Source organism: Gordionus sp. m RMFG-2023, chromosome 1, assembly GCF_954871325.1.
Source record: "Gordionus sp. m RMFG-2023 chromosome 1, tfGorSpeb1-WG-v2, whole genome shotgun sequence".
Classification (NCBI taxonomy): Eukaryota; Metazoa; Nematomorpha; class Gordioida; order Chordodea; family Parachordodidae; genus Gordionus; species Gordionus sp. m RMFG-2023.
Window position 1 is genome coordinate 13,878,238 of NC_088775.1, and position 26,207 is coordinate 13,904,444.

At 28.5% G+C, this 26,207-nt stretch overlaps 1 protein-coding gene across 1 annotated transcript in view; it reads left to right on the forward strand.

Annotated features, from left to right (window-relative positions):
- The window catches only part of LOC135922409 (DDB1- and CUL4-associated factor 1-like), a 46,067-nt gene that overhangs the window by 14,228 nt on the left and 5,632 nt on the right, over positions 1-26,207 (forward strand). Inside the window, exons 11-26 of the mRNA XM_065456788.1 lie at positions 7,179-7,345; positions 7,754-7,911; positions 8,478-8,641; positions 9,623-9,715; positions 9,864-9,935; positions 10,181-10,359; positions 10,714-10,910; positions 11,079-12,003; positions 14,870-15,077; positions 16,593-16,724; positions 17,309-17,523; positions 19,287-19,512; positions 20,248-20,481; positions 21,527-21,620; positions 23,908-24,136; positions 24,300-24,501. Coding sequence (XP_065312860.1) covers positions 7,179-7,345; positions 7,754-7,911; positions 8,478-8,641; positions 9,623-9,715; positions 9,864-9,935; positions 10,181-10,359; positions 10,714-10,910; positions 11,079-12,003; positions 14,870-15,077; positions 16,593-16,724; positions 17,309-17,523; positions 19,287-19,512; positions 20,248-20,481; positions 21,527-21,620; positions 23,908-24,136; positions 24,300-24,501 — 3,495 coding nt within the window. The remainder of the gene's footprint in view (positions 1-7,178; positions 7,346-7,753; positions 7,912-8,477; positions 8,642-9,622; positions 9,716-9,863; positions 9,936-10,180; positions 10,360-10,713; positions 10,911-11,078; positions 12,004-14,869; positions 15,078-16,592; positions 16,725-17,308; positions 17,524-19,286; positions 19,513-20,247; positions 20,482-21,526; positions 21,621-23,907; positions 24,137-24,299; positions 24,502-26,207) is intronic.

The window sequence follows — 26,207 nt, forward strand, 5'->3', positions numbered from 1 at the left end:
CGAATCCTGATGAAAAGATAGGATTGCTTTCCTTACTTCTTCCTGTGTAAAGTCTGCTGCACAATGGGAGTAGGGTTGGGGCAATATTGGCATAAATGTTGTTGTGGGATGCTTTAATCGAAGCTTAATTAAGGTATCTAAATTGGATTCCGCCAGAGTGTCATTGGTTGAAATGAGTTTGAGGGCCCCTTTGATATTAAGACTGTCAATTTTCTTCGAAATCAATGAGGCTTTTTGTTGAAGTGGGGTTATTTTTTTTTGTTTTTGGGATGTCTGGAGATTTGGGACTCATGAAGATGAGTGTTGATGTTTAAACAGGCATCTTTTATTTGTTGAGTTATGGATTTTTGGAGTGATATGTCAGGTATTTTGAAAGTATTGTACCCGAAGTTTAGAAATTTTAACCATTCTTCTTCTTTGTTAAAATTTTGCAAAAGAGAAGATATGCAGTTGCTGAGAGATTTAGCTACTTGTATTCTCGCTCCTTTGGGTATTCTCGTTATGATACTTGGTTTTGTGGAGTTAAGAAAAATATCTGAGAATGAGGCACCAATTTCTTGGTTTAGGGGGGGGGGGTCTATGAGAGGGAGGGGAAGCGAGTAAGTGATCTGAGAAAGAGGCGTGAGTTTTGAATGCGGACACTTGTTAGAGATTGGTCCATGAACAAAAATTTTCCATCATTTGTTAAATGTATTGCTTTCAGGCAGGATGGGCAGATTTTGCGTTCATGGGGGATGGCCATAGGTATAAAAAAAAATGCTGCCAATAATAAAGCAAAAGCGCCTGTGAGAGGTCTGTTGATTGATGAGCAAAAATAGCGAAGGAATGATGAATATGTATGTCAGAAAAATCGAGCAACGAGCGAGAAAGATGCTCAATATGAGAGGTTTCAAATAAAAAAAGGATTAATTATTAAAATAATATATTTAGAAAAACAATTAATTTTTTTTAAAGTTCAAGTTTTTAGTATTAATTTTTATATTATTATTTTCTATAATTTCTATACTTGAATGAAAGCCCCATAAGTGAAGAAAATATTATAATTTATATTTACAAGATGAATAATCCTTAAAATTATATCAAATTGTTCAAGAAAAACCATTAAAAACTGATTTAAATATAAATTTATGCAAAGACGCCCCCTTTCGGGAAAATATTTATACACTTTTCTAAACATTTTTATCGATCTTTAGAATGAAGATGGCCTCGTCCCAGACCAATTTTTTTTATAAATATAAAGGAAGAGTTCAGTGTTGTCTACTAAATTTTTTAAAAAAATTGAAGGTCGTATTATTTCTAAAAAATCGTTTTAAGTCCTTATATATTTAATAAAATGGCCGGAAATTGAAAAAAAAATTTTTTTTTATCTAAAAGTAGAATCTTTGTACGTAATTTTGATATTAAATTTGTTATTTACAATTAGATAGTTTTTAAGATATGCTTAATTGAATGAAGGCAGATAATGGTAAAAATACGTCATTTTTGCCACTTTGAACCCTAATATCTCCAAAAATATAAATGTTACGAGGCTAAAATTTTGGCTATTTCTTAACTACACTAACCTTTCTTTGCTTACTAAATTTTAAAAAAATCGAATGGGGTCGGCCGAAAATCTCATTTTTTTTGCTCATTTGACATGGAATGACCCATTAATGCTTTTTCATCCATCTTATCCTCCATTATACAATTACTTTCTTCTCCCATACCTAATCTCGATAATACATCTGGTAAATGATTTTCTTTACCCTGTCGATATTTCAATTCTATATCAAAGCTACCTACTAACAATAGCCACCTCTGAAGCCTCAGCGACATCATCAGCTCCTTGTTATTTTTCTTAAACAAATGTATCAATGGTTTATGATCAGTATACATTACAAATCTCCTTCCAATCAAATATTCCCTACATTTCGTCAAACCAAAAATAACCGCCAACGCTTCTTGCTCTATTACCGAATATCTTGTTTCTACTTCTCTAAATACTCTCGAGAAAAATATTACCGGTCTTTCCATACCCTCTATCAAATGCAATAAAGCTCCTCCCACTCCTTTACTAGAAGCATCCACAGCCACAATCACTTCCAATTCACTATTAAAACCCACTAACACAGGTTCTTTACTAATTTGTAATTTCAACCATTCAAACGCTAATTCTTGTTCCTTTTGCCATTCAAAAGATACATTTTTCCGTAATAACTCATATACTCATATAAGGGAGCTGCTATCCTTGCAAAATCTTCAATAAATCTATGGTAATAATTTACCATTCCCATAAACGATTGAATTTCTGCCTTATTCATCGGCTTTCTCATATTCACAATACTTATCAAATTTTTCTCCAACGGTTTTACCTCTATTCCATTTATTTTATGTCTCAAATATATAACTTCGGTAACTCCCATAACACTTTTTTCGCTACTCGCACGCAATCCTTTAACTTTTATTCGTTCAAAAACCTCTTCCAACCTTCGATTATGTTGTTCTACCGTTATTCCTGTAATCAATACATCATCCATATAATAAAAAAACACTTCTAACCCTTGAAAAACCGCGGCCATTGTTCTTTAAAAAATCGGGGCCGAAACACTTAATCCAAATGGCAATCTACAAAACATAAGCAATCCTTTAAACGTCGTTATGGTTAACAATTTCCTCGTAGATTCTTTCATAGGTAACTGCAAATATGCACATGAAAAATCTATTTTTGAAAAATACTTCGCCCCTTTCAAATTCGCTAAAATTTCTTCAATTCTCGGTAACGGATACTTTACTTCCACAACCCACGGATTTAAAGTTACTCTAAAATCCGCACAAATTCTTAACTTGCCATTAGCCTTCCTTATTGGAACTAATGGAGTTGCCCATTCGCTATATCCAATGGGACAAATTTTATCTAATTCCCTTTCCATTTCTGCTCTCCACTCAAAAGGCACTCTACGAACAGCACAATATTGTGGAATATATCCTTTCAAACGTATATCTACTTCATAATCTATTAAACGTCTTAATTTTTCATCAAAAATTTCTTTATATTTATTTACCAAATCTCTAACCGACTCCTTTAAAATTCCTAAATCAAGACTTACATCAATTTCTTCTATTATTACCATCAATTTTTTTTCTCACCAATTTCACCTGAAAATTTTGTGATACAGGCAATTTTTCCCTCTCTAAATTCGAATCTTTATAAATTTCATCACTTCTTACATAACTATTCTCTAGTCCCGATTTCTCTAAAATCATCTTTTCGTTTATCTCAAAATTAAAATTCTCATCATTTCTTTCCGTAATATTATCCATTTCCACATCAACAGAAATATTACCAATATCCAAATCAATATTTTCCTCAATTCCTGAATCATCTATTATACCTATTTCATTTTTATTATTCACACAATTAGCTTCCTCCTGACCCAATTTTTCATTTATAATTATTTTATTTTCCTGAATCTCCTCAAAATTATTTACCAAATTTTTATTTTTATCCCACCTTGATATTTTATTCTCTAAATTTTCTTTTTTTGTATTATCACCAATTTCCTGATTATCAATCTTTATATTTTCAACTTTAATTTTCTCCAAAATCAAATTTTTTTAAAATTCATTTTCCATTTTTTTGATATCCATTTCTTTTACCGAAATCTCTGGTATTCTAATATTTTCATTATTTTTATTTTTCCCTTGAAACATATTCCAAAAATTATTTTCTAATCCAAACTTTGATATCTAAGACCATCCCATAATAGCACCAATTTTTTCTTTTAATACCCACAAATCCAAATATATTATTTCTTCATTTACCAAAACCGGTAAATTAACCCTTCCCACTACCATAACTTCAGATCCATTTAATTGTTTTATTCTCATTTTATCCTTAATTATAAATTTATCCGGCAATAATTCGTGAAATTCCTCGTATCCCAGAACCGAAATTGTTGCCCCGGTATCTAATAACATCCAAATTTCTTTATTTCCTATATTGATTTTAACCCTTGGACTGATCATAATTCCTACTATCTTTCAAATTAAAGATAGGTAAATTACATATTTGATTCCCTTGTGTTACATTTACTAACATATTTTTATAAACCCCATAATTTTCATTTTCAATCACTCCATTCTCCATTTTTATTTTATTATCATTTATTGAACTTGTAAACATTACTTTATTTATCTGATCCTCTGTATTTTTTGATGTAACTCCTCCTAATGTCTTTATTTTGCTATCATACAGTCATTCTACTGTACAATCCCTTGCATAATGCCCAATATTACGACATTTATAACAAGTTATATCTCTATTATTTCTTTTAAATGTATTTTTCTGTTCACTTTCTACGTATTCCACTGCTGGAAACGCTTTGGAAATACCTTGTTCATTTTTATAACATTTATCTTTAGTATGTCCCAAATTACCACAATTTTCACAAGAAATTACATTTTTTTGTTTCCCATTTACTAATTTATACGCCGGAACGTAACATTCTTCCGCATTATGTCCTTTATTTCCACATCTTTTACATATTTCGGTAATATTTCTGGATTTACTCTGGCATTCCATTCTCTACTTAAATGCCCATATTTTCCACAATTATAACATTCTTTTTGACTTTTATTATTATTAACATTAAATTCATGCCCTTGTGTAATTTTACTTTCTAATTCTTAAATTTTTTAAGCATTTCTTTCCTTTCCTCTTCTTTATTTTCCTTTTCTAAAATTTCTTTTTCAATTTTCTTTTTTTTAATATTTTCAATTTCTATTTCCTTTAATACTCTATTTTTTATCAAATTTATTATTCCAATTTCATTATTTCCAAATTTCGATTTTCCATTTTCACTTTTCTTTCTTCTTTTTCAGATTCTTTAACGAAATCTGGTCTATTAAAATTACCAGGGTTGGCAAGTCGGTCAATTGACCAGTCAAATTCAGTCAATTGACCGGTCAATTGACCGGAGGAGTATTTGACCTGTCAAATACGGTCAAATACTCTAAAAAATTTAAAGGAAAAATAAATTAAAAATATGTTTAAAAAAGGGAAAAAAGATGTAAATACATGTGATCAGAATGTTTGCTTATTTTTCGGGTCCACAATATCAAGAGGAGAACTCACTAGTAGTGTAATTAATGAAGTATGTGATATAATTCAAGAATTAGCTATTTTACAAGGTAGTGATGACCAAAATATTTTAAGTGATATAATTAATTTCAGAAGCAAAAACAGCATGTTTAATATAGCAAAATATGTGGAAAGTAGTAATTTCCAGAAACAATCAATTCCGACCTCAAGTTAATAGATTAAACTTTGTCTACCCTGCCCATTAAGAGACTAACAATTCCTAGTTCTACTTCTTCTTTAGAAAGAAATAGGTCGATTTGGGTTAATATTCTTATGAAAATAGAAATCGATTTAAGATCTAAGATATCAGGAAAATTGTTTAATAAATATTAAAGAAAATGATAATATTGAATATGAATCAGAACAAGACTCTGATACAGATAGCTACACGTTAGTTATTGAATGAATTTAAAAAATTAATATTATAGATTCATTTTACTATTATATTCAAAATAAAGTTAATATTAACTTTAAAAAAATATATTTGAATTTGACCACATTTGACCGTATTTGGCCGGTCAAATATCGGTCAATTGACCGAAACGTATTTGACCGGTCAAATGCACAACCCTGAAAATTACTTTCAAATTTTCTCTTTTCAGAATCGCTAAAAATATCCGTTTTCAATATTCTTTTTTTTTTCATCATCATTTTCCATTACATATATTTCCTTAAAAAAATTTTCCATTTTTTTTTGAAATTTTTCTATTTTTTCTTCTTCTATTTGTTTTAAACACCTTATCCTATTTGATTCTTTATTTACACTTTTTCTATACCATAAATAACCCGCAACCCATACAATTATTATTACAATTGTACTCGAATATATTTCTCCTTGTGCAAAATCTTTAAACTCAAAATAATTTTTAGTTGTAATTATTTTTCTATTCCACATTTTTTTTAAAATTTTTTTAAACTATTTTAACACTATTTATTTTCTCAATTTCAATTTTTATATTATAGCAAGCTTATTAATAATTTTATTAAAATTTTTTTACTATTTTAAAAGAAAAACAATAAATTATAACTATAATTATTAATATTATCAATAAACAATTCATAGAATTTATCTTAAAAAAATAATTTTACCTTTCTTTCCAATTTTTCCTTTTTTTTAAAAAATACTTTTTGGCCTTTTATGTATAAAATGGTAGTCAATGGTTTTTTTCGCTTAACCTATTTACAAAGTAGGTATCTTAAAATAGTCACGGCATCACTGTGGTGATCTCTATATGCTTAGTGGTAAGACTTACGGACTTTTAGTTAAGAAAAACAACGTACACAAATTTTCTTGTAAAAATGTTTTATTTCTTTCAATTTCAGTACAAAAAAAATATATTTTTTATAAACGCGAAGAATGAATACAATAATTAATTTTTCTTTTCTTTTTTTACATAAACTTTTTCAAAAATATCAATAATACCAAATCAATATATATTTTTCTCTACACTTTTCATCAATAACCTAATTTCAACACAAAAATCAATACATTTTTACATCATATCACAACAGCCTGTCCCAGATTAAAAATATTTTTTGGTCTGACCCAGAATTTTTAAAAAATGGAATTTTCGGCCTGGCCCAGATGTATAAAATTTTTCCGATAAAATGGTTTTGAAACGATATGGGAATTAACAGATGTGAATGAATGTGATATAATTTAATTATACATATTTATTTTATATAATATCTCGATTTAAAATATTCGGACCAGCCCTGCTTTATAAAATTTTCATCCAGGCCCGAGTATTTAAAAACATTCTTTTTAGGCCCAGTCTGGGTTTATTATTTTAAAAGGGCCATATTTTAAAACATGGGTCTGCAGGTCTCTGATTAGGATGCAAATATAAAAGCTAGGTTAGCTATGCTTTAACAGATGTTGTGTGTAGATTTAAATATTATTTTATTGGCCATTTATATATTAGATTAGCCTATTTAAAATATTGTCCAGTCAATATTAAAATAGATAATTCCAAAGCTTTTTTGTAGCAGACGGATGGCATTCTGTCTTCTAACTACAATGCAATTTCGATAAAATTATTTAAATTTAATTATACAGCCACTTAAACTCACCCCCGAGGTTATAGTATCAGCTATTAAAATTATATCCGAAACATACCATAATCTCAGTGAGTGGAACTGCATCCAGGAGCTGCTTAAATTGGGCGTGATTCCTTTGCTACTTAAACTTATTTTATTGGTAGGGGAATGGGCGTTTCATGGCAGGTACAATTACTTTCATATCTTTTATATTAGATTATATTATTTCATTCTTGTTAGAATATTTATTTGTCTTAAAAGCACCCAGAGACCTACATAGCCGGCCCGGGTATTTTAATATTTTAAATATACCCAGGCCAGATCTCAAAATATTTTTTCAAAAATATTGCGACAAGCCTAAAAAATTTTTTTAAAAAATCTGGCCGGGCCTAAAAATATAAAATCTGGGTTGGGCTGAAAAATAATCATGAAAAAAATTTGAGCCAGGCCAAAATTTAAAAAAAGTGCCAGACAAGGCTATGCCTATATTACTTCTGTAGGTCTCTGAAAGCACCCATACCCAGCCTTAATTTATGATAATCGATATTTTCATTTCTGTCACTTCTCAAATATATTTTTATATTATTATTATAGGAGTGAAATAGTTAGAAATGCTTTGGATATTTTAAAATACGCCACACTTCTTAATCCGATCACTCAGTCCCAGCTCTGCAAAACTCAGACTTTCCCATCTTGTAACACAAACATTTCTATAACTGCCCACCCCAGTGATAATCAAGACGCTACAACTGGTAAACAATATATTATATATATATATACTATGCTAAAATATTAGAAGCATGCAGGCTAGTCCTGATATATCTGCCGGATCTTTTATTATAGGTCCTTAAACATTTTTAAAGGCGTGTTTATCAGAACCCTACAATTCGGCCTAAAGCTCAGCTGAACCTGAGAATTTTTAAAAAAGTAGGACAAGCTTGGGCCTAAAAACGATTAAGAATTTCGAGCCAGACGAATAGGACTCTAATGTTAATTTTAGATTTTGTCTAGGTCTTTAGACATTCTTTTAAGTCTTAGGTAATATTGATCATCCAGAAAATCTCTTATTTATAGTCAGTAAAGGTCACTGATCCCATATTGTACAACATGGAAAGGAAACACTTTTCAAATTAAACTATCAGTTGGATGCAGTTTGATAATTAGTGTTACACTATCCAGTTCATTCAGAATTTAATTAACCTGGTTAAGTTTTTTTTAAATCAGTTTTCGCGTTTGACCTTCTTTTTCCTACCCTTGGCTTTACCTATGATAAATAAATTGTGAATAATATAATTAATTATTTTTTTGTCCCCAAAAGGTATATCTGTTCTTTTAGCATGTGCCGAAGCCTGCTTTGTCAACGACTCTGAGGTGCAGAAAAGTGCACTTAACGTTATTGGTAATTGTCTCGACGCCAAAATCTTTTCTAACCCCAACACTTCTAGCACCATTTTAATAGACGACATGGGTAAAGCGGATAAGGTTTTCAAATAAACATACATTTTATTTATAATGATTATTTTTTTTTGGGGGGGGGGGGGTGGAATACATGTTCATCATGCCTAATTTTATAAACTTCACACATCTAATGATATTTATTATAATATGAACAAAAGTTTATTTGAAAGCCCTGTCATTAATAAAAGCTTGCAAAGTAACAAATGCTACGAGAAAAATGGCTGGTTTTATGTATAGAATATTAGTTCTGGACTTTAGTTTATTTTATGGTCGGTTTTATTATTATTTATTGATTTTTTGAATTATTTTTTATGGTCCCCTAATTTATTTGATTTGGTATGTCTTTGGATAATTAATTATTATATTATAATGATATTTATACACATGTTTAAATTAGCCTTTTAATATTAACTTTTGACATGCCTCATTCAAGATAGTATTTTACAACGTGAATACTTATATTAATTTGAATTATTATTTTTTTATATAATGTCCAAAGGTGTTTTTCTAAAAAAGCTCGCACTTTTGTAAATGATAATATATTTACTATCCTTTGAGAAAAAATATGTATTAGTAGGGCAATCAGAATTGGAAGATGGACATTCAAAACAATGACGTTGTAAGTGAAATGAAGCGTTATCTCTGCTGCATCTTAATTTAATTAAAACACACATGAAAATAGTTTTCTATATCATCTAAATGTTTTTTTCTTGAGTTTTACTTAAATAATAATAACAACCAACCATAAAAAAATATATTAATACTATTATTTTTTGCTCAAAATTTTGAACAAAAAAACTTTTATAATCACAAAATTGAAGATTTTTTTTAAAAAAAATTGTGATTTCGATTATGAAAGATTTTTTATGAATCACATAATATTTTTTTTACCCAGATTTCGAACAAAATCACATTCTCAAAAAAATATTTTTATTTAAAAAACAATAATCTTTTATTTTTAAGAGTAATTCAAACTTTGCTAATTATACTTTTATTTTGCTATAGTCATTTGTATCCCACAAACGTAGATCAATAAAAAGCGCTGAGGATGTTTTCAACAAGATATGGAGATGTATTCGTAACAACAACGGTTTAATGGTTTGATTTCAATATTTTTTAAAAAAATATTTATATCTCGACAGAAAAAATAATAATTTACAAAATATATATTTATTTTTTGTTTTTTATCAATTAAAAATTTTTTTTTTAATTGTTCCATAATATTTTTATAAATGAATGAAAAAAGGTTTTGTTAAATTTGCTCACCATCCGAACACCTATCACGGACGCCGACGAAATTCGTTATCTAGCCTGCAAAGTTTAAAAAAATAAATAAATACATAATAGAACCCTCTTTTCGAAGTTCTGAATCTAGCCTGCCCAGAGTCTGGCAGGAGGGGTTGGTCTTGGACCTCTTCTAAGAACAGGTTGGTTCCTGACATTTTTACGAAACTTTAGAGAACCCACCAAGAGGTCTAATGCAGGACTTATTTTATGATATAAATTGGTTTAATGTTTATTATTTAATATCATTTACCCCCCCCCCTTCCTCGATTCATTTAGGCTCTTTGTGGCTTACTGAAAAGCGATACGGTTCTTCAGATCATGTCCAAGTTACCCCTTTTTAATAATGGACAATTTCAACAATTGATGAAGGAACCCATTCTTCAAGACAACCTTTCAATTCATCTTCAATTTTGTCAATATGCAAAGCAACTCATACAAACCATCAAGGGACAAAAGTATATTTCAAATAATATATGCATACCTAAAAAAAATGCGGATAATCAGGTTCATGTTTAAATCCTTGGTGATTATTATAAATAAAATTTATAAATTACCATAAATTATAACATACTCTAAAAAATAAAAAAATATTTGGGAACACAGACCAAATAGGAACAAATTTACCGACAAATTATTGAACCTGGGTTATTTTTGGATATGAGAAGATTTGTATCTTATCGGTCCTAATTAGATTGTATTTGTAAAACTTCATATTTATCATTTTAACACTGCTGTTGGGATGAAAACTTGTTAAAAAATTTAACCATGTTTATTTACAATTAACAAATTTATATCTAAAAAAAATACAGATCACCCTCAATAATGGCCCATCTATCTTTGGATCAAATGTACAGGGCCAACGTAGTCGCCCAAACCAAGATCAGGTTCAGTAAGAAAGAACTACTTCATCTCATTTACAATTACCTCATGGAACAAGGTTTTAAATCGGCCTCATCCGCTCTTTTCCAAGAAGCAAGGGATGTCTTGTTCTCCAGCAAAGAATCCTGTAAAACTCATTTATATGTATTTGTTTTATGATAGATTTTTAAATGGGATATTAGGAATAGAAAATATATACAATGTTTAAGCTTTCTTTTACTTTTTTAAAAAAAGTTAATCTCTCCTTATAACATTACAAGAAAATACTATATTTTTTTTAACCTTAAAATTTAAGATAACGACGACATATACACTTACAGTGGTAATTCTATCAATAGCACATTGACTCTATTAAACACTCCCATCGCCAATTCCTTCAAACACGATCATCAATCTACTTCCATATTCACGATTCGGGGGTTACCTTGTAAACACAGAGCTTTTCAAAATTATCCTGCCCTTAAACCTAGCTATAACGCATCTTCTCACAGTGAAAATAATGGTATGAATACTACAGAATCGCCTATTATTTCATCTACCAACTCTCTTCTGCTGGCTTCGCATTATAAGAAGAGTAAAAATGACAAAGTGTTTCAGAGTAATACCAATTTCAGAGATAAACATAATAATTTTGGGGAAATTTGTATCACTCCCATCAAAGGTGTCGGAAGCAAGCCTAATTCAATACAGAGTGGTGGTAGTAGAAAGGACATTAAATGCAAAAGCAAGTGTAAGAATAAAAAAAATAGCAGTGATAATAACGGTATTGATCATCGATTCCAAGAATTTAAAAATAATTACAGTACCCCAAATAGCGGTATAAACTTAATGAGAGAAATATCGCAGGTGGTAGATAGAAGCTTTGGTGGTACCTCACCTACCAAAAAGCTTAAAATGATTGTATCCAAGAATTCGCTTGTCTCGAATGACTCCTCTATATCCGGTGGAAATAAACCTCATAGTACTAGTAAATTTAAAAAGGGTAATGCCTCTAATAACAGTAACAATGCTATACACGAACCAATGAATCCGACAGATAGTCAAAACCTTAATATCCATAACAACCCACTTCATCATTCCATGTCATCGCCCCCGCCACTTGAGCTCAACTTTAGTACCTCTTTAAATACGATCAATTCTAATTTGAACCAATCGGAACCCAAAAAGCCTAATTGGCAAAGGAGTAACAGCGTTTTCTACCAGCAGAGTCCTGCTCTCAGGTTTTTTAATGTTTATTTTTAAGGCTGAGCCGATCCATATATTTTTCATTGATCTGATCCCATATTGGTTCAAAACCTATCCGATATCGAACCGATATTTATATTGATTTTTTATCACCCCCCTTTGAACCAAATGTAATTAAAAAATCTATATTTTCTTTGCAAAATTGAATTATGCATTTTATTTAATTTTAATATTTTTATTTCAAAAAAATATATATTTAATAATGTGTCCATTTTATTTATGAATTAGTAATATTTAATATATGAAATTATAATATATTAGATTTTTTAAATAAATATGAGAGCCTCTAGATTTTCTGGCAATAAGCTTCTACGATGTGGATTATCTATATCCCCTGTCATACTTAAGATAGACTCAGATCAAAAATTTACATGCAAGTTTTGACAAAGTTGGATATTTTCAGCATTAATTCTCCAATAGTCAATTGGATCTACATGGGATATAATATCAATTTTATTTGTATAAATCAGACATAAAATTAGCATTTTTAAAATAGTGAGTTTCATACAAACCCAACCTTTTTATGGGTTTGAAAAATAATAAGATGCCACCCAAACAAATGGGCCAATAATAATCCAACCAAGCAATACTAGATAAAATATGTTATTATACCTATAATACCTAAAAAAAATACGAATCGAATCTGCATTATTTTTTACGTATAATGTGAATAATAAAATGATTATTTGGAAAATTTTATTTAGCCATATTAAAAAAGATCGAATATTAATTTATTTTTTTAAAATTTAACTAGATAAAAGACAAACAAATTTTATTAGTAAGATAAAATAGAAGCATACATATATAGTATATTTATATATAATGTAGAAAAATCAATATAATATTCATATCAAGTAGAAGACCAATCTGACAACACCAATTTTTTATACACAAAGTTTTTCGGATTGTATCCTCTTTTAACGAAATTCTATATTTGGTAACCATATGCGCTCCAACAGAAAAGAGTCGCTCACATGGGGTTGAAGATCCTTGTATTGATAATATGTCTCTCTTTGGGCAATAAGAAATTCCTACTGAGATAATGGCGATCTTTAATCTAGTGATCTACTTCGGGCCTAATTTTTCAAGCCCAACCCGGCCTGAAATTTTTTAAATACAGAAATTAACTTTTATAATTACTCAAAATAAAAGACATATGTTATATGTCGTTTAGTTTCAATAAATAAAATCAAATATTTTTAAAAATAAAAAATTGATAAATTTAGATATATTTAAAAAAAATTTCCAAGGTCCTACCAGACCGGACCCAAATTTTTTTAAAATAGAATTATGGCCCGAACGGCCTAACTTTGCAGATCTCTACTTTAATCACAAACACTACATTATAAAATTTATAAATTATCCCCAAATTTATGAAGTATTTTTTATCTCATTATTAAAAGGCATGTTTTTAATTTTAGAATATACATTGTCATTTAATTATGGTTAATGTTATTAAACTAAAATATAATATATAATATAAGTCAAAGTAATAATTTTTTTAAAATATTTATAAACTTGAAATAGTATAGTGTAGTATTATTCATTAATTAACCATAGAATGATTAAATCAGATATTTCTCTTTTATTTAATGTTGAATAAATTAGAAATTTGCCTATCTTATGAGATGTGAACCAAAAATTTATTTTTATTTTGATGAGAGATGGTTACCAAATTTCCATTATTTAAAAAAACGTTAATAGAGTGTAAATGAACAAATAATTGTAGGGAAATAATAAATCGTCAAAAGCTATGCAATCTAAAATAAGGTATGCAAAACTCACATCTAGCAATATTTTACAAATAAAGTGGTAATAATTTTAGGCAAAAAGTCTTATGATTTCTCCCTCATCAAACGAAGGAGAAATATCTGGTTCGCCTGTCATTCTTGACGGGATAGCTACTAGTTTATTATAATTGTATATGTGTTATAAATTACATATAATAATAAATACTTTCTTCGTCCATCATAAAACAATTTTCGGAAGTTAATTTTGTATTATGAAGTTATTCGAATAAAAACAGACTTTTACAACAATTTTAGAAATATAAAATGTTTCTTCGTTATTCCACTAGGAAATTTTAGTAATAGGAAAATTTCAAATAATTCCTACTAATAATATATGATTATTTTCGAATATTTATTAATACTATAAATTATTTTATTTAATTATCTCTAATAATTCTATCGAATAAGTTATTCGATGAATAATATATTTTCTTTATTCGAGAACTTTCTAATCGAATAATTGTGTTATTCGTATTCGTAAGATACTAATCGAATAACAAATAATTCGTTTTAGGTATAATTATACCATCTAGATATAAAGATTATTTTAAATATTCCTTGATTTCTTTCAAGTATGGCAGGTCATCTACATTACTATCGATTTCAATTATTTTTGTTTCTAGTTTCTCTTTAATTTACAATTTAAATAAATTAAATAAATGGGGGGGAGGGGGTATTTTGCATTTCCATTGTTTTAAAACTAAATAAAAAATTATTTAGAATCTTTCAATATTTATAAAAATAAATTCAGAAAGTCATTTAAATATATTATAATAATGAAATAAACCATATAAATATATATATAACAAAAAAAAGTAAAAAGATCCGACCGGTGTTTTTTTACAAGTATCGGCCCGATCCGATATTATTAGAAAACGCTAAATATCGGTGCCGATCCTATATTTAATATCGGTACAGCCCTATTTATTTAAATATTTTAAAGGGTATTCTTTTGAAACGTTTAACTCCTGATTTTAGGTGTTTTTTCGCTATGCTACTTCTTAAATTCGTTTTTCTTGCAGATATATTTATATTATTATATCTCTACAAGGAAACTCCACAACATACAAAAACTGAGCGAAACTGCTGTGAAACTGGAAAATATCGTGACCGAATACCTAAGGGAACAACATTCGCATTGTCAAAACCCCATGGCAATATGTCCTCCTTTCTCTCTCCTGCTACCCCATCAATGCCCAATAGCGAGGAATAGAAGATGCGCGCCATTTAATATCGCCAGACGATATTCGCAAATTCCAGTTTTTATAATTTAAAAAAAATCCTATTTGAATAATCAAAATATTTAAAAAAATATAGAATATTTAAAGATGAGTACTCATTTGTCTAGTGTTGTTAAAGGGCTCGAAATTCAATATTTTATTCAGAAAAATATTATGCAAGACTTAAGATTTTTCTCATATATGGGCACAAAGGTTTGAGCTAGTGATCTGCATCGGGCCTAATTTTTATAGCCCGGCCCACCCGAAATTTTTTTTAAAATGGTTTTGCCAGCCCGAACCCGAAATTTTTTTAAAAAAGTTTAGCCGGCCAAAACCCGAGAATTTTTTAAAAAATTTAACCGGCCTGGCCCGAATTTATTTAAATATAGAAATTAATTTTTATAATTACTCAAAATAAAAGACATATATTATATGGCGTTTAGTTTCAAAAATAAAATCAAAAATTTTTATTTTACATAAAAAATTCAATATAAAATTGATAAATTTAGATATATTTAAAAAAAATCCCAAGGTCCGACACGACACGGCTCGATTTTTTTAAAAAATATTATGCCCGGCCCAAACCCGATTATTTTAAATATAATTAGGCCCAAACCTGGCCAGAAGCCCGTTCATGCCGGGTACGGGCCGGGCCTAATTTTGCAGAAGCTTAGGTAAATTTTTCCAGCAAAAATATTGAGTTAGCCGGCTGTTTAACAACACTAAATTGAGTTAGCCGGCTGTTTAACAACACTAAATTTTCCACTGATGTGGAATTAACAACTGGAAATTTATTAAAAATTTGTTCTAGGTTCTTAGATTTGATTATTTTAAAAAAATGGGTCTGTTCATTATTTCCGGTTCTTATATTTGATTCTCTTTAGGTTAGAAACTGCTGATATAGTATTGCAGCTTACATAGAAAAAAATCTAGGACTCCTTTATTTAAATCAATAAAATGGAGTCTATGAGAGGGGGAGCACACACTTATTACATTCTCTGCAAACATAAAAACGGTGCCCCCTAGTTTTTTATATTCGCTAAATTTTTGGTTAGTCCTTGTTGCTTTCGAAGACTTAGTCCATGTATCAATTATTTTTTTAGTGTTGTTAAACGACCTCGATTTGAGTCGATTTTTAAAAACGGCCCAATTAAGATTTCAGCCAAGATAATATTATGTGTCTGTAGATTTTGCTCAACGATGGCAGAAATTTTTGGACCTCTATTTGCAAAATATCGAAGCTTACATATTTTAGCTAAAATCTTAATCGGGTCGTTTATTAAAATCGACCCAAGTCGGTCATTTAACAAGACTATTTTTTTTTATAATTAATTATATATAGGGATAAAAATAAAATTACATTTTTTTTACTGTTTTTTTTAAAAAAAGAATTTATTATTATCACTATTCTTATTAAAAATATAATTTACTAATTATTTTTTATTTTTCTACCTATATTTTAAAATTAATTTTTAGGTGTTTCAAAATTTCCTTAAAATGATTTATATTTTTTTTTGATCTCTCTTTATTTTACATTCCTTATAACGAAATTAGACCTATCCATTGTACGGAGGTTTAGACGGGAAATTGCTCAACAAAAAATTCGTTTATGGTAGAATGCGAGGTGTCAAAGTTATCAGAGATGCAGAAGACGACTCCTTGTTTACTTGTTGCACCTTTCAAAAAGTTTATTATCCATTTTATTATTTTTTTTAAAAGAATGGAAATTGATTTTTTTTAAAAAAATTATAATTTATAAATCTAACTTGATTTCGTCCTAATAATATGTTTATCCATTATACTTGTGCCTATTTAAAAATTGTTTAAATCATAACCCCGAATAAAAATTGATATAAAGAATTTTTTAAAATTTGAATAAACGATCAAAAAATTATAAGTTTATAAATGTACGAATATGAGTATCAAATTATTCAATTCATTTTTTCTGGAAAACTTGGTTTGAGATAAGTATTAGGACTATAGTTGTGAGGGGAGGTAAAAATTGGCCTAAATTTGCAATAGATAATCCGTTAGCGAGTTAATTTATTTTTGTTTTTAAATTTTTAGCTCTATTTTTTTAAAAAAAGAAACGGCTTATATGATAATTTTCTGGAATTCACCATATGTTAGTGGGCCAAGAATCATTTAAAACGGCTAAAAAATAGAGCAAATATTCAGCTATAAATTAGGACAAATAAACACATTTTCTATCTTTTTTTATATTTAGTATTTTAACAGTCTTTAAATTTAAAAAATTAATAACAAAACAGAACAATCTAAACACCTTATTCATCGGAACCGAGACGGGTGACTTGAAATGCTATAACCTTGACACCGGTCTGGAAGAATGCACATACAGTCTGTCCACCTCTGCTGATAATTCCGACTCAGATCCTGACCCTGGGGATCCTGTACTTTGGTGCAAAATTTGGCCCCAATTGTTCAATCAAAATAGTAGCAGCTACAATGCCGCTTCACCTGCCAAGTAATGTTTAATAGTTTACTTACGATCAAGCGTATTTATTTAAATCATTTGATTTTTTTAGATTTAATTGGGATTTAAAAAAATTTTAATCAGATAAAAAAGGTTGGATTTTATATTACCAAAGCTTTAAACTTAGGGATTTACAAATAAGATTAAATATTTATGAAGAAACCCAAAAAAGATGGAAAACATAATTTACCATAAAGTGATAAATATCAGCCTCAAAAGATCTTCTAAAGATACTAATTTAAATCATAAAATGCTTGGATTTATTGCAATAAAATTATCGAACTTATTAGATAAACTATAATTGTAACACCTGGTGCTAATAATCAATAAATAATGTTATCGCCTTCCATATTTAATAATGTCTCGAATCTTGAGTGGTGAAGATCTTAAAATAAGATCTTTGCTGTTGATAATATAAAAATTATTATAATCTTCAATTGACACTTTATGTAGCAATTTCCTCTCCTGCAGAAGAAATAATTTTTTTCTCGTTTGACCTAATCTAATCCAAATCAGTCCTCTAGGAAAAGCTTGAAATATATATTTGAGTATTGTTTATTTATTTTATTTTTTTAGTAAGTGTTACATATATAAAATCAAAAAAAAAATTGATAAAATAAAATTAATATTCTAACAATTTTACAATTTTTACTTAATTAAACTGCTTAAATAATATTCAAAAAGTATTTGTAGCAAAATGTCAAGGCAAAGTTAATTAATAAATATGATGTTTTAAGTTGAAATAGAAGAATTTGAATCATATTTATATTCTCCTACTTACTATTTTGTATAATGAGATTTCTCTACTTATTGATTTTACATAATAAACTTTTTATTCATTTTGGAATTTTATTTATTGCATTAATTAACTATGAAATAAATTTTTCGGCTACTAAATTTGTCACCCATCTTAAGTAAAATATAGAATTATAGAAAAGAATGTTTTAGGCGACCATCGAATTTATCTACAAATTTCATAAAAATATGAATATTTTCTATTTAAAAACAACAACTAACTTTCACGAATTTTAAGTGTATTTTAATTTTTGTATTCTCCAAAAGCTAATAATCTCATTAAAAATATTTGTAAAGTTTATGGGGTGAATGTAGTGTTGTTAAAAAGCCCAATTTAGTGATTTTTAGAAAAAGCTAAATCAAATTTTAGCCAAAATAATATTACCTAAGCCTCGAAATTTCGCTAATAGAATCAACCTTTCTGTTATAGTTGAGCAAATTAAGCTTGAGTAACTTTTGGCCAAAATCTTGAGTTAACTATTTTTAAAATTGGCTAAATCGAGCCGTTTAGCAATACTAGCTGAATGGACTCGTTAGATATTTTAAAATCCTTTTCTTGTTGCAAATAATATAACAAAAAATAGTGTGAAATTTTAAACTATTTTTTAAAACATTACAACAAAAAATGTATTTGTTCCTTTCATTAATATATTATTATGAAATTCCTGTGTGGGTAAACCTGTATATCACCATAAAGTAAGCAAAAAACAATAAAAAATATCGAATCGGGTTTTTAAGAAATATCGGTGCCTATCCGTTATATAATATAGGCATAACCCTGCAAAAGGGGTGTCATTGCTGCTTTTCTGAATAGATATATCTATTAAATAAGAACTAAAATTAAGACACACTACGACCTAGCCATAAACATTAAAAGTTCGATTGTTTTGCTTTATTACTTTTTTAAATAAAAACGTTTTTTATGCAAGGTCATTTGAAATTATAATTTTTTATAACAGCAATCATGGAGGACAAGTGGTTTTAACTCACACGTATCGCAGTTGGCAACACACTTCCTACCTTTGGGTTCTGACGGACCCTTCTACTACTAATACCAATTCGATCGCCGCCACCACTCATTTTCTCAAGCCTAAGCACCGGTTCCAAGATTTGGAATATCCAGTGTTCAATAATATGGGTTCTAAACCTTACAGAATTCTAGGGACAGATAGTGATAAAGCATTGGTGGGTAACTTAACTTGTCATATTTTTTTTTGCTTTTGAAAGAATTAGAATAATATGGTTGAAAGAACAAGAGGAGCTATAAGAGTATAATATTGTTTTTTATGGGGAATTTAAAACAGTGTTCAGCGGGTATAAGTTTCTCCATTATTTATTTTCTTATCGATTTTTGATATCGTAAATATAGTTTAACCAGGTTTTGAATAAATTAAACAATGAAAATGCTATTATTAGGTTTATCAATATTTTTTGGATGGCTAAATGTTGGCTAATTCGGCCTCAATCTACAGGCTGGTGCTGGAAAAAATAATTTAGCATTGAGGCGTTTTAATCAGATAAATAATTTTTAAATTTGAGCTGCTATATTTAAAGAAAAAACCCCTAGGCCAAAGTGATAGTTTTTGGCTAAGGTTTACCCAATTAGAATAATTGTGTTAAAAATAATAGGGTGTATAAAGAAGTAAGAGAAATTTATTAAATAAATCCTAAATTTTTAGTGTTCTGGCTAAAAATATAGTAATTACACAACCATACGTAATTATACAGACTATAGTTAACTCAAGGTTTAAAGATTGTAATAAATTTATTATCATTGTATATAGTCCAATCAAACATTAATTTATGATTAAAAATGAACATCTATAATAAGGGAAAGTCAATTTTACCAATGAGAAACAAAGTATTTATATATAAAATTAATTAATTCATTCATTTTTCCGACTTTTTAAAACAACTTAGCTCTACGACATAGAAACGGGTCTCAAGTTGACAACCTTTTACGAAGCTTCCCTTTCGAATTCTTACACCAAAAACCGGGCCGTATTTTCTCCGAACGACGAGCGGATTCTTTCTGATGGCATATTGTGGGATGCCGAGACTGGTCACTGGATTCACAAATTCGATAAGCTTAACCCTAATATATCGGGCCTTTTTCATCCAAACGGTTACGAAGTCGTCATTAATAGCGAAATTGTGAGTTCACTAAACTTTCTAATTAGGTGGGCCAGTTCGCCCTCTCTACCCGGAAATCCCCCTTTCTTCATTTTCCACAATCTTATTGATGAAACCCATTCCTTCACTCAGTATGCCTTTGTTGATCTCCGTTCTGACTTCCACCCCCTTCTTTCAACACAATGGCACCTCTCTACCCAAACCTCTTTCAACACCATGGCGCCTCTCTACCCAAACCTCTTTCACTTTCTTTTTTCTCCCCAAAACCATATTCTTTCTTTTTTTTAACCCCAGGATCCTTTAACACTGGAGGTACGATGCAATCGATCATTAAAATATTATGGAAGTGGTGCAACCCTTTTAGTCAAAATAAATAAATTGTATCTATCATAGAATTGAATAATTTTGTATTTTAGTCATAATGGTGGTCTCAGTCAGCATCATTTACCTAATGTATCTAGAGAGTTTCCTCTTTAACACATCAATTTTTGTAAAATCATTTCTCACTAATTAAAGGGTATTATTTCTTGTAATTTGGAAATAAAAGGGGAATTAAAACATATTCAATCGAATTTAATAATTGGAGTTGTTTTATATTTTTTCTGTTGAAATATTAATCGAAAGTTTTCCATTATATTGGTCAATAAAAATGTGGTTTATCAAACAAAATGGCGAATAAATTAATATCCGTTATAATATATTTTGTTATAAATTCATAAAATAGTAAAGATTACTATCGGGTACCTACCACTGTCCTAAATATAAAAGATCGGACCATTGATCTTAACTAATAAAATACTATTAAGTAGATTATTATGAATTAAGATCTCTGCTTAAGAATGAGATTTACATTGATAATTAGGAATAATTTGATTTTATAAAATTTTCTCATTATTATTTTTAATAGATAAATTTTATAAATGGCATTTTTAAAAAAAAATAGTTTCCACTTCACTTAGAATTTTAACAGTTTAATAAATAAGCTTGTTTTTTACATTGAAATTAATAACTTGAGATTTTGTATCCTTTTTAACATACCAATTTTGATAATCTACCTTTTATATAGTGGGATTTAAGAACTTACAAACTATTGAAAACAATACCATCCTTGGACCAATGCAGGCTAACCTTTAACCCTACTAACGAAATTATTTACGGAAGTAATGTCAAAATTTTTTCACCTGTTTTTTAAAATAATTTGTATAAAATAATTATGAATTTAGATTAATTTTTTTGACTTTTCAATTATGATGGTGGGCTTAATTATCATTTTCTAAGTTTACATAATTAATTTTTGATGAATTAATTAGAATGCAGGCTGAGAAGGTATTTTAACTTTTTTTAATAATTAAAAATTCAACCTATAAGTTGTCAATTCACATTGCGTGACTGTGACTTGATATTAATATTGGATATCGTATTAGGATGATATCGATGGGGATTCACAATTTCTCAATTTTAAATCATTTATTTGGTCATTATTATTTTTTTTAAAAAATGATTTAACTGGAATTGTATTCCAGTGTAGTCAATGATTTATATATTACTAGATTGGCGATTCATTTATGAAATGCATTTAAAAATTTCCATACATAGGAGTCAGGTCTAGCGCCATTTCGTGGTTTGCGCGTTAATCAAATGACATTAATGTGCATTTATATCTGACTCCTATATAGGAACAATTTTAATTAATGAATTACCAATCTAGTAGTTTATATGTATATATATAAACATCATTGGGTATAGTGTAACCCACACTGAATTTCGAACAATGTTTGTCATGAACTCTTTATTTTTATATAGATTTAAGTTCTTAGCTAAAAATTATGAAATTTATTAGGTAAGTACTCTAGTCATAGCGGTATTATTTCCTCTTAAATTTGATTTTTAAATTGCCTTCAGTAAAATGATTTTAAAAATTGAAGAATTCCAAATACCCGCGGATTCTGTTATTGTTAGTTACTACCAAAGGCAGTATTGAACGAATTGGTATTTTTATATATTTTTTTGTTTGGATCGATACATATGGTTATAATATATATATTTTTTTTAAAAAAATCATCTTTTTCGGAGAGCGCCTCTGGTAGTGTTGTTAAACGGCTTTCATTTGAGCCGATTCTTTAAAATGGCTAACTCAATGTTTTATTCAGAAAAATATTGCGCATGCCTGAAGATTTTGCTTAAGGATGGCACAAAGGTTTAGACATCTATTAGAAAAATCTCGAAGTTTAGGCAATATTTATTATTTAAAATATTGAAGCTCAAAACGAGCCGTTTAACAATGATGTGGGCCTAGGTGCAAGGATTACTATTACGATATTTCCGTGTTCATTCAACAAGGACCATGTTTTATTTTGCTTAAGTCAGCTAGGTAATAGGGGGATGATATATAGAAAATAGAAGGCTATCGCATGATTATATTTTTTAATATATATATAGTATATAATAATGGATTTTATTACATTTTTTAATATAATTAGTTGTTGTTTATAAAATTGCTATATGTTGAGTTGGCAGTAACTTGCATTACCATACCGGTTGCATACCCTAATGACTTGTTTAATCTTATCAAATAATTAATAAATTATACTTTGTTTTAAAATTTAAGAGTTTAACAAAAAATACAAATTGGATACTTCAGAGTTTAATGATGTATTTTTTTTTTAAAAAACTGGAGACTCACTAGTATATGCCGATCCACAAATTTTATACCTATCCTATATTTTCAGATATTATAAAAAACCGATCCCGATAACATTCCGATATTTATATTGATTTTTATATCTTTTACCCAATGTCATGAAAATATCTATGTTATTTAACTTTAACGAATGATTAAGCGTATTTTGGGTTTTTTTTGCAATGTTTACAGGTGAATGTAGTGTTTTGCTAAATGTTCCATTCCATTTAACCGATTTTTGAAATTTGCCAAATAATGATTTTAACTAAAATATTAATATGTGAGCTTTAAATTTCAAATATAAATCCAAACCTTTCTGCCATCAGAAGGCAAAAATAAGCTTGAGTAATTTAATTTTGGTCAAAATCTTGAGTTAACCTTTTTTAAATGTTGCATAGCCGAATGTGACTCGTAGATATTTTAAAGTCCTTTTCTTATTGCAGATAATATAACAAAAAATAGTGTAAAATTTTTAACCATTTATTTTAAGCATTGGAACAAATATTCATAAATTTATTATTATAATTATTAATAAAATAAAAAATGAAATAATTATATATATAAATTCATAAAATAACCCAAAACAATAAAAATATTGGATCAGTTTTTTAAATAATATCGGCCCAATTCGATATTTAATATCAGCACAGCCCTAATCACTACCAATTCATGATATCAGGCAATCCTTCATTAAAGAAATATTTTTCCAATTTTTATTCAATAATTCTTTTAATGTTAATTATGAAATGATTTACCAAAATAAATAGTGAGATATCTCGACATCATGGATGAGGATAGGCTTAATTCTGATCAAGGTATACTGTCCGCTTCTCGTTATGACACTTCAATCAAAATTTTGGATTCTAATACCGATAACAATAATCAAATCGCTACGGTGGACATACGTCGTCTCATGTATGATATGTGCCCTGAATCTAGCGATAGATATTTAGCTATAGTTGAAGGGGACTCTCTTTTCAGGGATACGAATATTGGGTAAGAAGTAACCCCCATCCCTCATCATTTTTTTATCATTAATTACTTTATAGATTTATGATGAAGGTTTAAACTGTTTGTTAATTTTTTTTATCTCTCTAGAGGTTTGATAATTTGTAAATAATCAATCATCACAATTCTTTTTTTTTAAAAATATGTAAAGAAACATAAATACCGGATCTGGTCTTGGTCCGGGTGCAGGTAACATTAACAATAATCCGACAAATCCTGCTTCTAACACCTTTCATCACTTGAATCCTACCTCTAACAATGTTTTCGGTGCTCTGCTCAATGACGATTTCGAAGATCGACGCGTATGCCGGATATACGAAATAGGACGATCTAAAGATCCGCTTCTCAGAGAGGTTCTAAACCTTTATTTCCTTCTTTTTATTTTGAGAAAGAGAAGATAATCGTGAGGGCTTTAATAAACCCCTCGTTGATGATAGCGTTTATAATATATTTTTTATAATTATGATTCCAATCTATGAGAAATATTATGTTACATTTTTATAAAACAGCTGATATTGATTAAAATTGAAAATATCAGCGATACTGACTGATAACGATATTCTTTGATAGAATAAATGTATATTATAGGGAAGTGGCAAGAAAGCTCTTAGAAATTCGAATTTTATTAAAAGGTTAGATAATGACTTAAGATCTCTCTTTGAAAAATGACTCATAGCTAAGTTATTTATCCTAAAACTACTGACGCCTCGAGACAGTTATTTTTCAAAAAGCTTATCTATTTTTTGGTAATCCTAACTTAGATATAGACAAGAAAGAAAATAGAGTTGAAACCGCCCTCACTTTAGCAAACATTTATGCCTACTAATGATTGAAATTAGAGGTTGTGTGCCTTAAAATTACGCGTGACACGATGGGTCACGACGTGAGTGCGAATAAATTTTAAATTATTACGCGTGACAGGCCTTCCCATAATATTTGCATGGAATTATTGGGCGTGAACATAAATTTCCCTTGATTTAAGATTTTAATGTTTAAAAATGTTTTTTACGAATATAAATTTGCAATTTCCTAATTGTAATATATATATATTTTCTAATCTAATTTAGTTATTTTTAAAAAAAAATAATTTTTGAAAACAAAAAAAAACTGCAATTTTATAAATAACATTTTTTCCCCCTTTATATAAAATTTCAATTGAATGAAGAATAATAAATCTTCCCACTCTCGTTCAAAAATAGAAATTCGGTAATAAATAAATTTAATTTAAATATGTTTTATTTTCAATTATCTATACTAAAATTTTTATCAATAAACAAAGAATGCTCGGATAATTTGAGCTCAGATTCTCGTCACACAATAAATGAAGTATATCTATGGAAACAAAAATTAGTAAAATTTACATTCTGAAGATGGGACAATATTTATTCTAAAGGAAAGAATTAATATGCAGCCACTACATAAAGTAGGCTTAATTCCAGATCCGAATTTCAATAGTCTTAAGTTTTTAATAGACGATGAAAAGGAAATAGAACAACCTTAAAAATGCATAATGTTATAATTAGATAATATAAGTCAATGCCAACTATCATTGAAATATTTAGAGAATTTCTAGATGATTCTGATGTAGCATCAATATCTAAGGATAAAAGTAGATTTATTCATAAAACAAATAACAAGGACAATATTTTGAATTATTGGAAGCAAAAGAATTTTTTTTTTGAGACAATTAGCTATTAAAATTTTGTCAGCCCTGGCAAGTTAAGCTTCTAGTGAAAGATTATTTTCTATAACCAATCGCTTATTAAAGGTGAACACAATTGAATAAATAAACATGGACATTATTCCTTTTCTAAATAAAAATTTTGATTTATAAATTATAATTTGTATTAATATGAAATTAGAGAAATGAAAAAATATGATAGAATATATTCAAAAAGGCAATAAAATTTATAAAAAATTAATAACACCCTGAATTTTCGGGCGTGATCAAAATATTGTCTTTAGTGGGTCGAGTCAAATTTTTTTTAGTTGTAAGCGTGAATATTGCCACCGTGATAAGACGGGCTGTGAATAGGCCCACGCCCACTTCTAATGGAAA